This window comes from Homalodisca vitripennis, chromosome 6 (genome assembly GCF_021130785.1).
Source record: "Homalodisca vitripennis isolate AUS2020 chromosome 6, UT_GWSS_2.1, whole genome shotgun sequence".
Taxonomy (NCBI): Eukaryota; Metazoa; Arthropoda; class Insecta; order Hemiptera; family Cicadellidae; genus Homalodisca; species Homalodisca vitripennis.
The window spans coordinates 167,506,912-167,522,413 of NC_060212.1; the positions used below are offsets into that span (position 1 = coordinate 167,506,912).

The window sequence follows — 15,502 nt, forward strand, 5'->3', positions numbered from 1 at the left end:
AAAAAATGAACTAAAGAGAAAACCAAAAGTATCAAACGGATCAGATATTTGCAATAAACCAATGCGGAGTCACAATATGGTTTTAAGAAGTTCATCTCGCATGAACCAATAATAACGAAAGGGCCCATTCCTGTCCACCTTCCCTTTTATTTCCGCCATCTTGTTTTAGCCAGCCGTGACGATCACCATTGGCTAGACCCTCTGGTCAGTCGTAGGTGGTTAGTAGACGAGTGAAGACGTATTGTGACCTGTATTCCGTAGTTCAGTTTTAATGATTAGTGTTTTGCATAGTTTTTTATTAAGTGCATGTTTATAGAGTTAGTGAATATGACAAACAACATGTAGGTTGTGATTCCTGACTAAGGCGTGCCACAATGCTTTGGTAAGATTTGTTTATTTTAACATAGTTTGTAATTATGTATTAGGTTAGTTCTTTACCTGAAGAAGAGATCAGATTGCAGATCTCGAAACGTAGTGTTACTGATTTCTTGTTTCACTGAACGATGGCAAGTGACATTGTTGCGGGGATGGTTAACGGGATACCCGAGTGGCAAGATAACCCGTAACAATGTTCACCTTGAAGAGTAGGAACTCAAGAGATGACTTGGTACATCGGGTTAAAAATAAGTTTATTGAAAATAGTCACTTGGCACAACTCTGTTCACAACATGTAAAATGAAAACACCTGTATAAAATTACTACTGAGAATAAACTATTAACACTATACTTTGTGGTACTTATGTTTCACAATTCCAACATCTAACTATTCTGCCTACTACCGCAACCGGTTCCTCGCTGTGCAGTCTGCGGAGACTGATCCCAACACCGTGACCGTTCCTCACTGAGCAGTCTGCGGAGACTGATGACTACTGCTGCGCCTCGCAGGGCTTAAATAACACAATCCATTAAGGGCGATTATCGCTCTGTACATATCATTGTCCAAAGTGCTAATGATCTGTAGATTGCTGTGTGAGCAGTGACAATTTGTTAATGATAATGTTGTATATCTATTACTTATCTAACGTCTACTCTTCTCACGCTAACACTATTCCAGTTATTGATACACATTAAATAATACATACAATCATGGCTACATGTTCTTACATACTAATATGATTACAAAATAATGTTACTATACAACAACATGAAAAAATAGTAATGCAAATATTATAAAAATTATAAAATAAAGAGTAAAATTAATCCATTCACTTCCTAAATATATTAATTACCTAGCTTCATACTTTAATATTGTTCATTATTTTATCTCATATATATATGTATATGATATAAAACAATGTATCAAATTTAATTTTTTTGTTCATCGTTGCAGGATTTTGTTGGCAGAAAAGGTTGCTGGGGCTATGAGGATGTTTGTCCACAGAATGACTCCTACTCAACCCCTTCATGTCCAGGGGACCACAGAGGGTGGGTTCCCTCAAAAAAGGACCAAATAGACACTTTCTTTGCGCAGGGTGACTTCGGTTATGTTGCTGAGCAGCAGAAAGAGCTAATGGTCATGTGTGAGCCTAATTTTGCTGTAAGTGCTAAATACTATTTTTATAATTTTTTTGTTTGAATAATTCAATGTTTTAACTACTTTTTCAAAGTTCATGATTGAAAATAGATGGTTTGAAAGGAGAACAACTGATTACAAACATGTGTCATTGTTAAGCCCTTATAACTGCATATAACAGGCACTTCAGGACAACAGCAATTCAGAATAAATCCAATTGTCGTGCTTTTCTCTATAATCTTTCAACTCCACAGTGGAAACTTTTAACTGAAGAACAAATTACACAACCGCGCTGATCTGTTTTTTTTTTTTTGTTTTTGTTTCTTTGATTTTATTTGTACTTCAATGACACCTGTTTAATCTCAAAGATTATGAATAAAAAATATTGTCCATTCAACTTTTCTGTTATGAACTTTGACTTTCTTACGTTCATATTTTTTTTTATTTGTTAACATTCTTGTATGTTTAACATATGTTCCAGGTTAAAACTTTGATTCAATCAAGCAAATCTTTATTTAATAGCATTTAGTTCTTTTATTAAGTAATATGGCATAGTAGCAAGTTTAAATGATCTGAAATAAGACTGATTTATTGTAGTAGTTATAGATTTTGTTTAACTGGTGAATATTTAACAAACACATTTTAATTCTAGGCTGACTCTTCATTAGTATGCTCTAAACATTTACGCTACTGTCAAGGGCGGAACATCAAAATCGACTTTAGAGATCTTAACCACAGAAAAGAACCAATCAGATACAAGATGGATGTGCTCAAGGAAGGCCAGATAGGTGGTTATTGCAAGTAAGTTCACTATCGAAAAACTGGTAATTTAATATCAAATAAGTTATGAATAACATATTGAGGAAATTTTCCATTCCTATTATCAATGTATCAAGAACGGGTGTCTGGTCTATTACTCAGGTGTTAAATCTTTAGTGTAAGTCAATAAATTAAGAAAATCTATAAATTAAAATACCTGATACTTGTCACACTTATTCACTAACATATCATGACTTTTGTCATGTATTTAGGAGTATTGCTTGAATTTTAAAATCTTGTTATTGTTTTTAATTTCCAGGAAATGGTTTGACGGGAATCTGTTGTTACACTTTAAAAGAATGTGTTCAGTGCCATGTATCTTGATTTTTAATGTTCATTATGCCTATGTGTTAAGATTGTGAACTGTTGAACTATGAACGGATACTAAGCAATAGATATTGTAGCTGTATCAACCGGTGAGACAAGAAATTTTGTAAGTCTTGATGAAAAAAAAACATAGAAACAGCAATCTTAGAAAGTTTCTCATGTAAAACATATGTGAGTGTAAAAATTAAGTTCCTTAAACTTCAAAACTATTAATTTCATAGTCCTGTTTTCTTTTGTTTTTTTTTTTTTAAAGTTCAAGCTTCAAACAGTAAATTTCAATTTATGTATTGGTTATATGATTAGTATTTAAGTATCTTTTGAAGCTTGAAGTTAACAAGATTTTTTCAGACTTTGGCCATTGTTTAGTGATGAAAAAAACCAGTTATACTGACTAAGAGATCCGCAGTGTGATCTCTTCCTCAGGTAGATAACTAACCTAACACGTAAATACAGTCTAGATTAAAATAACATAGGTTTGTGATATGTTAGGGAGTTGTGTGCGAACTATATACATATTACCTTTAAAACAAGCATTTAATAGCAACATAAATTACTGAAATTGATTTTTCTAAAATGAAGTCATTTTAAAGAATAAAGGTCACAATGCAACTGATAGCAACAACTAACCACTGACAATTGATAGTGACTCATGAAAATACCTTGTTGATATACAACAGACATTTTTGAAATTCATCTGACAGTCTAAAAGTTAATACAGTTCAGAAAGTAAGATAGTTCTGATGGCGCTGGAGTCTTGTATGATTAAATCCAAACTAGTTTGGGATTGCTATCAAGCCGTTTCCTCCCTTGCCAGAATCAACAATGTGACCGTTTGTTGGGTTCCTGGTCATGAGGGGATCCCTGGGAAAAAAAGAGCTGATGCCCTGGCCAACCGGGACTCAGCGACAATTATGATGGGCCCTCAACCGTTCTGCGGTATTCAAAGGAACCCTCTAGGGTTGTCTTGAAATGGGTTCGCGTGGAGCATGATAGAAGGTGGAGGTTGCATACGGGCTTGAGAATGAGCAGAATGGTATTACAGACGCCTTCCTCCAGGGTGGCGTCAGACCTTCTCTCATTAAATAGATCAATGTCTTCTAAGGTTATTGATCTTTTCACGGGGCATGGTCACCTGAGCAAGCATCTTCAGAGAGTCGGCATCCTTCAGGAGGATCCGCTCTGCAGAATGTGTAAAGAGCAGGATGAAACTGCTGAGCACCTGCTCTTTGACTGCCCTTCAATAGCAAGGGAGCGGTATGCCATCTTTGGTAGTTTGGACAGGGGCGGTGAATTTCCCCAGGAGGACCTGATAGGTTTTTTTCGGCGGTTTGTGGAACTGCTGAAATTATAGACTGGTAGGCCTCAGGGTGTGTTTCCGGGGTGTGCAAAAAGCCCTTGAGGCTTAAGTGCATGGCAGTAGGCCGCCCCAAGGGAAAAAAAAGATAGTTCAAAAGAAGTATTTTAACGAAAACGTTTTACAGCCTGTATATTACAAAAAATAAATTTTTATTTTCAATTATAAAAATTGTTATTAGTTATAATACTACAGATGTTATTGTACACTCTTACAATATCTGGATCAAGTATGGAAAAAAGAAAAGCTGACCCCAGAACTGAGATTCTCATAAGATTGTTAATAATTAATTAGTAATAATCATGTAGTACTTGAAGTGGACAACAATGATACCACTGTTAAGTTAATACTCCAGTTATTACAGAAAACAATAATAATGCTTAATGTATTTTCTCCAGTATGGGTATTTTGGAGTTGTACATTACTCAACAAGTCCAAAGACTATACAACAGAGGAAAAAGGACGTAGATTTTTGGTGGTAAAACAGTGTACTAAAAAACTATATTAAAATGCAAATCAGATGTGTTTTTGATGAACGGTTTTCTAATGGTTGAATGAAGCAAATGACCTCTGAGCAGTCTGAACTTGATCCTGTGAAGCAAACTATAATTATTTTAAAATACATAACTTAATCAATTAACAGAAATAATTTTGACTGATTATTCACCATGAAAATAGTTGAACAGGTATGGTAGAAAATAGACTGCTAATTTGATAAATGTATAGAAGCTAATGAAACGCATATTGTAATATATAAGGTTATTTAAAAGATTATCATATCCGGAAAAATTTCCTGTGTTTAAAGTCATTTAATCTTAAATAAATCATTTAGATATATTTTTTTAAACAAAAGCATTATTTGTAATAATTATGTAATCAATGTTTCTTCAAAATTTTGAATTTCATTTACCAAATATTTTTTCTAAGGCTTCATTACATTAATTTAAAAGAGATTTTCTACTTTGTTAACTCTGTTTTGTAGACTCCATAAGAGGAGACTGGAAGATGAGTGTGACCACATTAGTCCACTGCAGTCGTGGGGCCCGGAACTAAGATTTTTCTCCGAGCTGCCACACAAGCCCTTGGACACTGAGGGCAGCTGTGATATGGTCATTGACAAGCCAACGTACCTCATGAAGATCGATGCCAGTGGGTTCTTATTTAATTATCATCTTGAGCCAGCTTTGTTGATACATCGCAATTTTAATTGTTGTCTAGTCAGAAGCATGATTGAAATAGCATCAGCTTCATAATGCTTTGTTAGATGGTACTAAGACTTTTGACAGAGCAAGCCTTGTTGTCATCGATATTGTCTTGATAGGTTTCGAAAATACAAGACATTTATAAATGGAGTTTATTGGTGTTTGATGATGCAGATAAGAGCTCATAGGTTTTTCTTGTGGTCTGAGGCATAAAAAATCATGTTTGCTAATTTATAGTGGCTTCAGACAACTCTGGATCAGAAGAAGCAAATGCAGTGGTAGATTAATGCAGTGGTGTATCTCTATACCAGTGAATTACAACGACTCTTGTCCTGCTAGTAAAATTAAGAAGGTCAAGATAGTTACAGTTCCTGCAACACGTAGGGGGTTGCATTTATTTAACATGTGTTTGTTTTTCAGCAAAATAGCATTACCTCAGCACATAATGTAAGGTCATTTTAAGGCCGTGGTCACTTTTACAAGAAGGCATCAGTTGGAGGTTGTCGGTACATTCTTACTGAAAGACTCCTCCATTAAGTTAAAGTTGAAGTTAAGTATCTGGGTGTCATCCTTGATAGGGATCTGAACTGGGGAATACATCTTGCAAGGTTTATCTCAAGAGGGAAATGGTCTTTGACACAATGCAGATGCATGATAGGTGGGTCTTAGGGGTTTAAGCCGAGGCTTCTACGAGGGCTGTTTTTTTTTTTCAACTTCCGATCGTGCCGCTAGATGGCTGGGCGAGCAGCATCGGCCAGCAATGCGCGGCAGTCGACTGTGCACCTCTCCCACTACAACCTCACTCATTTTCGGACGGCCGACGCCATTTCCAATTTATCTAGCGACACATAAACATGGCTACCATGATATAATCTCCCGCCAAGTGTGAGTTGAGAAGTGTCATTCATTTCTTGCAAGCTGAAGGGTTATCTGCAGCAGAAATTCACCGTAGAATGGAACGAGTATACGGTGAAAGCTTTATGAGTGACAGTGCAGTGGGTGATTGGTGTAGGAAATTTAAAGATGGACGAGTTGACATTCATGATGAAGGGGGCCAAGGACGAAAGTCGGTCACAAACGAAGATCTCGTTGATTGAGTTGACCAAAGTGTAAGAAGCAATCGAAGGTTTACGATTACGGAGCTATCCAATCAGTTTCCTGAGATTTCAAGGTCAGCCCTATACTCTATCGTAACTGACAAGTTAGGCTACAAAAAACTTTGTGCGCGATGGGTGCAGAAGATGTTGTCTGATGACCACAAAGCTCGGCGAATGGCGTCAGCAACGTCTTTTCTGAACCGTTATGAAGCTGATGGCGAAGATTTTTTGATCAAAATCGTGACAGGAGATGAGACATGGGTTCTGTACGACACCCCAGAAACGAAACAGCAGTCCCAACAATGGATGCATTCAAACTCTCCAAACAAACCCAAAAAATTCAAAAAAACTTTCAACAACAAAAAGATTATGGCCACCGTGTTTTTGGATCAAAAAGGTGTATTGCTTGTTGAGTTTTTAGAGCCAGGTATCACAATCAATGTGGAAGGATACTGCGGTACGTTACAACGTTTGTGGAGAGCTATCCAGAACAAAAGGAGAGGAATGCTCACATCGGGAGTAGTGCTCATTCATGACAACGCCCGTCCTCACAGTGCTGCTTTGACAAAGCGTCTTCTTGACGGTTTTAAATGGGATGTTTTTGACCATCCAGTGTATAGTCCTGACTTAGCGCCGAGTGACTATCACCTTTTCCCGGAACTGAAGAAGATGCTAGGAGGGCAGAGCTTCTGAACAGACGACGCGCTGCGAGACGCCGTGAAAACCCATCTCAAATCACTGGCGGCAAACTTCTATGAAGAAGGTATTAAGAAGCTTGTACCCAGGTATGAAAAATGCCTCAATTTAAATGGTGATTATGTTGAAAAGTAACTAATAATGTACCTAACTTTTGATAATAAATTTATTTAATTACTCTCCCTAGTTTTATTTTTATACCACATCGGAAGTTGAAAAAAAAAACAGCCCTCATATATTGGCTTTATGTCTCCATGATTAGACTTAAGTTTAGAGTTGTTTGTCTAGAGTGGCTAAAAACAGAGGTCAGTATGGCAGTAAGCCAGTCTGGCTGGCTTCCTTATTCAGGGAGATGCTCTGCTCTCAAGTAATAAACGTGCTGGGATTGTGTGAGTGAGACCATGCAGGTAGTTGGTAGTCCACTGGAGCAAGACCATCAGCATTTTCACAGAGAACGAGGCAGCATTGAAGGTGTTAGACTTTTTTTGTACAATTCTAAACTTGTTTTGGATTTTTATCAAGTAATTTCTTCCCTTAGCAGAATCAATAATGTGACTGTTTTTGGTTTCCTGGTCATTAGGGGGCTATGGGTTTGAAAGAGCTGATGATCTAGCCAACCTAGGCTCAGCATCCAATATGACAGGGTCTCTACTGTTCACTGGTATTCTAAGGTGTGAATCCTTTAGTGCTGTCTTGAAGTGGGTTCACACTGAACATGAGAGAAGCTGGAGACCACATTTGGGTCTGGAATGAGTAGATTGATCCTGCAGTCACCTTTCCCCAAGGTGATTTTCTCTCCTTAGGTAGATGGGTGTCAATTGTGGGTCTAAGGAAGCATCTTCATAAAGCCAGCACTTTCTGAGAGAATCTGCTCTGTAGACTGTGTAGCAAGTAAGAGGGCACTGCTGAACACCTACTCTTTGATCACCCTGCAATAGCAAGGGAGAACTACACAATCCTTGGTAGTCTAGACAGAAGTGGTGAATTTCCCTAAGCAGACCTGATCAGTTGTTTTTGGAGGTTTGTATAACTGCAGAAATTGGCTGACCTCATAGTATACTCCCAGGATGCGTAAACAGCCTTTGAGGCTTAAGTGCTGGCAATTAGTCGCCTCGTAAAAGAAGAAGGATCAAAGAAGAGGGGTGGAGACATTTTCTTGTATTTTAATTAAATAATGAAGGTACCTTTGAAACTTTAGTGGTGCCTGGTTTTTGCAGACACAATTTCCCATCATTATCATAGTATTGTTCTTGCTAAGTAAGGTTGCTTGACTGCTCTGAAAGTGGTTGGGTTGGTGATGGCTTTGACTCCAAAAGTAGAAGTCTTCATGCTTTCTCTAAACTATCATGTTTGGAATTGAATTAGATATATCTTATGTGGCTTTCTCACCGTCCCTTATCTGATGCTTGGTAGTTGCAAAACTTATGTCTTTACCGAGTCATTACAGAAGAGACACATTTTGAATACGTAGAAAAGTGAATTGCTGTGGATCAGAATATCCTCATTCATAGTGTGAAGTTCAGGTATGTATAGAGTATTTACATGAACAATCCATAGCTCAAAAACTGAACTTGGAGAGAATTACTACTTCAATTGCATGGTTGGACTGTACTTGCCTACGAATTTTAGGTTATGATTATGTTCAGTTCATAAAAAATTAATTCAACTGTGACAAGAGGAAGGTGACTTTGCAATATCCAATGCTGAGCTAGTTGCCATACAGCCACTAGTATGATACAAAATTACAATCTACCTAACGGTAATCACATCAGATGGTTTGATGCTATCATATTAATATGGTAATTCTGGCCTGAAAGTGTACTTTGACTGTATAATATTTATTGGATATTCAATAATAATCTGATCATTGTTTCAATCTAATTACTGCATTGATTTAAGAGTTTGATAAAAATTACACAAGTCCTACAAATGTTGTTTTAAAACATGAATTCATTATACCATTTATGATATGGGAATAAATTGAAAATAAAAATAGACAATATAGTATTGTTTGAGAACATTTAAGAATAAATTGATTAATTGGAAGTAGCTGATCTTTTGAATCAATATATTTATAAAAGAGTTTGCTGAACTCAATTGACACTTTGTTGCAGCAGTTAACATGTACCATCACTTCTGTGACTTTTTCAACCTGTACGCGTCTCAACATGTCAAACTTCATGACTGGACAACGTTCTCTACTGATGTTCATATTCTCGTCTGGGAGTCATTCTCGTACATCTCCAACTTTGCTCCTGTCATGAAAGTGTTCACCAGGCATCCGATCTGGGATCTCAAAACATTTGCAGGCAAGACTGTCTGCTTCCGTAACCTCATCTTTCCACTCCTCCCTAGGATGATATTCGGTCTCTACTACAACACACCTCTCGTGAGTAACAGTTTAGTATAAAAAACTAACACTCATTCTTAGTTTTAAATCTGCTTATTAACCTCTGCTACATGGATAATTTGAAAAGTTTTTAGCATATAAAGAAAATTGTTGAAATCAATATATGTTTAAAGTTTCAATTCTGTATGTGTATGTTTCTTGTAGTTTATGATTTATCCTATGTTGTTAGTAGTAACCAAACTAGATTTGCATGTGTTCTTGTTTCATACTCTAAGTAATAATTTTTATGCTTAACACTTGATACGGATACTTTAGAACTCACTGTGGTCAGCAGTTCTTGGGCCATTTTACAGCTATTTTTGTTTATAAATATACTGTCACAAACCCAATAGATTTCACTATATTTATAACACTACATTAATATTTTCTCTTTACTAAACATAACTGCAACAATAAATTGAATATTCCAAAAAATAATCCAAATAATACTACATTTTAAAAACATCTTCAATACTGTGGATGCGAACTGACTGTTCAAGAAAAATTAAGTGTATATATGTCTTTGTTTTACAGAAACAACAGAAATAAAATACACAACTACTTTGTACAAGCCAATAGAGCAACTCTTCTGCATGAATTGCATGTCATTTGACTTGATAACTTATAAATTACACAAACAATAACTACTTTAGATAAGAATACTTTTGCAGCTTTTGTGGTAATTTGGAAACAGCGAAATACTAATTATAGACGAAATAATTTACATATTTATAGCTTGAAGACAGTTTATTGTAATCAAAAACTTACAATAGGCAAGATTTAATTGAATTCAAACTAAATACTAAAAAGGACTTGCTATTTAAAATTTTGGGTTGAGGAAACCACTTCTTTGAAAACTAAAATTCAAAATGTTTAATACAACTAAAAGTATATTTCATTGAACAAGGACCATTGTCCAAGTTTCATTTCTAAGTACAGCTGTTATTAACATAGTGTAATTTTTGTTGTCATTCTGTATGGAATTTTTTTAATTAGTGATTTATATTTTATTCATTTGAGTATTGAGAGGAAAATATATACTGTATTGCAAAAGATACTGGAATATCTTTTAAGAATATACAAGTGTAAACCATCATAAAAATAAGCTACTATTAAGTTGGTTAGTTGACTATTTTAGGAAATAGTTGTTATGTATATTGTAATTGTACAGGATGAATAAAATAGGTTATTCTATAGATGTTAAATTAAAATGTCAAAATAAAATGTTAAAATAAAATAAAATTAAAAAGTTTAAAATTAAATTTAAATAAACATATTTCTTGTTCTTATTAATTGGTAATGAAAATAAATCTTGACACTTTAGGATATTCCAGTAGTGGACAACTTAAGATTTTTTTCAAGTACTTTACACTATTGTGGAGTAAGTTTATTAATTGACTTTACCATTAGGTAACTAATTATGGATTACAGATATGGGGATGTCAGAAAAGTGGACTGTTCCATGCGTTCTCCAAACATGTCCTATACCGCATGGGAGTGGTCCAGGAGCCCCGGACCAACCCTTCCATCCGGATCACTCTGTTGTCCAGAGAGTCTGCCTACAGGAATATCCTCAATGAAGCAGAGTTACTATCAGCACTGCAACAGAACCCAGATTATATTGTTCAAAGGGTAAGGCAACAATATTGAAGAGTTTTAGACATATAAAAATCGATTTTAAATTTGAAGCTAAAGGTCATAAACACATTCGTTGCGACAGACACCAGTTGGTATTTTATGATGCTGTGGCAAGTGAATTTTGAGATGCTGCAACAGTTTGATAATATGTAAAAGATGTTATTTTCCAGTACTTTTCTTCATTTTCACTTAGTCTGATACTACAAATAACCTTTCCTAGTCTTGTTTGGGAACAGAAACCTGTATGATGTTTTCATAACAGGCATTTGGATATGTAGTAATTGAGAACCATACAACATGAACTTTATTCACAGTAGTAATGAGCAGATCCAGAATTTTTTAATCTTGAATCTTAACCCCTTGCCCGCCACCGTCGTAATATTACGTCAGTGGCCTGTGTGCAAAAAAGTGCCGCTGACGTAATATTACGTTTAGTGCGTTTGTCCCGTTTTATTTTGTTTCTTGACGTATTAATGCGTCAGTATATATCGTTCTCTGCATAGATCAGTTTCCAAGTAGTTTCCGTTACTTCCGCAAGGTAGCAGCACCAACTAAGAGGATGTTTTTTGCCGCTTAGGCACCACCTTTGTGGGTGTGGTCTGGCTGTCCTATCCGCCATTTCATGGTGTATTTGCCATTACGTTTGCTAGCCTCACTGTGTTTGGACAGGCCTACATAAGTTTTAGTTATAATAGTTTTTTTTCATTTTCAATAGTTTTTTATAGTTTTCAATTAGCCTAGTTTATATATTGTGATTGTTAGCGGTTATAGTACTCAGCGAATTATTGTTCAGTGATGTCTTGATCGAAATATGGCTGCTTTTCAAGCGCAAATTGACAATTGGTTCTTAGACTCTGACTCTGAGAGTGAAGATGACCTTCTCGGCGATGAACTGCAAGGTAGGCCTATCTTCTGATGAAGAAGACCAGCCTTTACTACCTACAGATGGAGTGCAAACTGTTGGAATAAGGGTAAGACCTTTACCAATTACTTGGAGTGAACATGCCGACACTTCGCCTGATTGTAGGCCTAGGCCTACCACGTTTACTGGTACTCCAGGGATAAAAGTCGATGTTCAGGACAATAACGATCCTTATGAATTGTTCAAAATCTACTTTACAGATGAGTTGGTAGATTTGATTGTTCTTGAAACGAATAATTATGCTAATCAGTTTCTGGCCAATAAACCGTTACTACAGTTTTCGAGATTTCACGCCTGGAGGTCTACTACTATTGACGAGATGCACATCTTATTGGCTATCTACATTCTTCATGGAGTAATATGGAAACCAGAAGTTGATTTTTACTTCACTGAAAAACCTTTGTTCTCAACTCCAGGTTTTGGTAGTTTGATAAGCCGGAATAGGCTGTCACTCCTTTCTTGTTTTCTACATTTTTCGGACAATGAGGTGCCAGTTGGACCGGGTAGCAAAAAGCTGCAAAAAATAAAGCCTGTTTTGGACTATTTGTGTACCAGATTTGAAGAAGTTTACCCACCAGAAAAAAACCTAGCCATTGATGAAAGCCTTTTGTTGTGGAAAGGTCGCATAGGCTTCCGGCAGTACATCCCCATAAAACGGGCAAGGTTTGGCATCAAATCATACATGCTGTCAGAGTCGTCCAGTGAGTATATTTGGAAATTGAAAGTTTACTGTGGTTCAGGGACTGACATTCAAAATAACAACAGCCTTGGCCACGCTAGCAATGTAGTTCTCACTCTGTTGAATGGCCTTGAGAACAAAGGTTACTGCATTTATGTAGATAACTTTTATTGCAGCCCAAAACTCGCTATTGAGTGCGAGAAAATATTTACAGATGTTGTCGGGACGGTTAGGAAAAACCGTAAAAATGTCCCAAAAGAACTTGTTTCAAAACCTCTCAAAAAAGGGGAAATGACCGCGATGTATGACAGCACTGGGACAATGATGGTGATGAAATGGGTTAATAAGCGACCTGTCCTTTGTCTAAGCACTACTCATGAACTTGGGGTAACGGAACTTGTAAAATGTCCATATTTACAATCCTTGTAATCTACATTTTTAGCAAAAATAAATCATTCTAAAGTAAAATGTGCTTCTTTTTTACTATAGTAGAGATTTCGTACCTAAAAAGTTTTTTAAATAAAAAAATAAAAATAATAAATGTATTGAACACGCTTTGCAAAAAAATAATAATTTTTTTTTAAGTTAAATTTTTTTTGTTTTTTTTTTACAATTGTTACACTTGATAAACTAATATAATTCTATTTAAAAACTAATTCTAAACAAGTTTCAGCAACAAAAAAAAATCTGCAAAACACAACAAAATCCTGTATTTGTATGTGGCGGTTAAGGGGTTAAAAAATCGAGTCCCAATTCTGAAATTTCAAATCCTAATACCTTTTTTAGCCTATGTTTGATGAAACAAAGTCATCACCAATCCAATTTTTGCTATCCTTGAACCTTTGGATTGTCCGATAATATAAAAAACAATCCCACAATACCACTCTATTTTAAAAACCTTTGGATTGCCCAATAATATAAAAAGCAATCCCATAATACCACTCTATTTTAAAAACCTTTGGATTGCCCAATAATATAAAAAGCAATCCCATAATACCAACAATAGACACAACAGACTCATGGCAATGCATGAACATAAGTACAGGGTGAGGCAGTGAAACGGCACGATTTTGTAAAACCACCAAAGATTTATTTACAAGTAAAATCATAATAGTTGAACATGGATCTCAAGTACAAGAGTGGAAATTAAAGATTTAACTTAAAAACAATCATTTTTTACAATATGTTGTCAGTGAGGTGTCGTCCTTCACACATTGTCTAAGCCTGAGATGAAATTGTCCCATGACGTTTCGTAGCATCTGTACTGGAATGTTGTTAATTTCCTGTCGAATTCGCTCCTTCAGGTCTTCTTTTGTTCTTGGTGGATTTTTCCTGGAAGACTTTGCACTTGAGGTAGCCCCAAAGAAAAAAGTCTGGTGCCGTCAGATCTGGTGAACGGGCAGGCCAGGGGAAATCGCCATTAATTCCTGCTGATTAGACGTCGTGGAAATGCAAGTCTGAGTAATTCCATTGAGACATTAGCAGTATGGCTTGTTGCACCATCTTGCTGGAAGAGTGTTTCAGCATCTGGATCATGTCGATCAATTCCAGCAACAACAAGAAATCTGCAAAACACAACAAAATCCTGTATTTGTATGTGGCGGTTAAGGGGTTAAAAAATCGATTCCCAATTCTGAAATTTCAAATCCTAATACCTTTTTTAGCCTATGTTTGATGAAACAAAGTCATCACCAATCCAATTTTTGCTATCCTTGAACCTTTGGATTGTCCGATAATATAAAAAACAATCCCACAATACCACTCTATTTTAAAAACCTTTGGATTGCCCAATAATATAAAAAGCAATCCCATAATACCACTCTATTTTAAAAACCTTTGGATTGCCCAATAATATAAAAAGCAATCCCATAATACCAACAATAGACACAACAGACTCATGGCAATGCATGAACATAAGTACAAAATACTAACTGCAAGCAAAATATTATTTATAAAAAAGTATTGTAAGTTGTCAATTAGGTTATATATTTATGGTTTTTAAATCACAAAGTACAGAGAAGAAACATTTCAGCGATGGGTAAAGTGAGATGTGAATTCAATTTCAGTTCATTTCTGGTTGGCCACACTAGATTCTATCTAACAATAAGATCATCTACTGGATCTAGCTATCAGCCCAAATAAGTCCAGTGCACACAACTGTTAACAATAAATTAATTGCTTAAATTTTAGCCTATAAATAACCTGAAAGTTTGACTGCTATAGGCATTCAGGGAATTTTTTTAAACAGATGAGTAGGTTAGTTTTTTTTATTCGTCATTTTGTTCAACTCCAATTGTGACACAACTTTTGATAATTTTTTCAGTTTGAAAACACTGACTGTCTTTGTAAAGTGTTGAACAAGTAATCAGGGTCATTTACATGTAGTAACAAGACATCTATTTGTTAGACTAGCTGTGAATTAACAATGCCAGTGATCTTTGTGACGGAAACTAAGAAATAAATTTCTTTATTTCTTAGTCGGATGTTATTCACATTCAAAAATAAAATTTTATTTTTTAAAGTTCTATGAAAATTAAGATATGTGGCTTTATCGTAAGAAAAATAACAACAAAAGTGAATATAAAATTTTACTAATACATGAAAAAAAAATATAATTTATCAAATCTAAGTGGGTTTTTGTGAATGAAGCTCTCAAACTGAAATTTTATTTAAAGTTATCATACAATTAATTGTAAACCTTCCCCTTCCAAGTTCCCCACCCCCCTTGACCCATGTAAATACATTTAAAAGTTGCATATTGTTATTCATTTGCTTAGATATTTACCAGCCGAATCGAGGAAGGAAAAATTGTACTTCCCAATAGTGCTAACCTTAGGCCATTTTTCATTCTATAGTTTTTTATACT

At 35.5% G+C, this 15,502-nt stretch overlaps 1 protein-coding gene across 1 annotated transcript in view; it reads left to right on the plus strand.

The window, feature by feature from the left end:
• LOC124365118 (EGF domain-specific O-linked N-acetylglucosamine transferase) overlaps positions 1-15,502 on the plus strand; it is a 41,955-nt gene that overhangs the window by 13,018 nt on the left and 13,435 nt on the right. Inside the window, 5 exon segments of the mRNA XM_046821063.1 lie at positions 1,331-1,537; positions 2,166-2,314; positions 4,996-5,162; positions 9,123-9,397; positions 10,829-11,029. Of these exon segments, the coding sequence (XP_046677019.1) occupies positions 1,331-1,537; positions 2,166-2,314; positions 4,996-5,162; positions 9,123-9,397; positions 10,829-11,029 (999 nt within the window).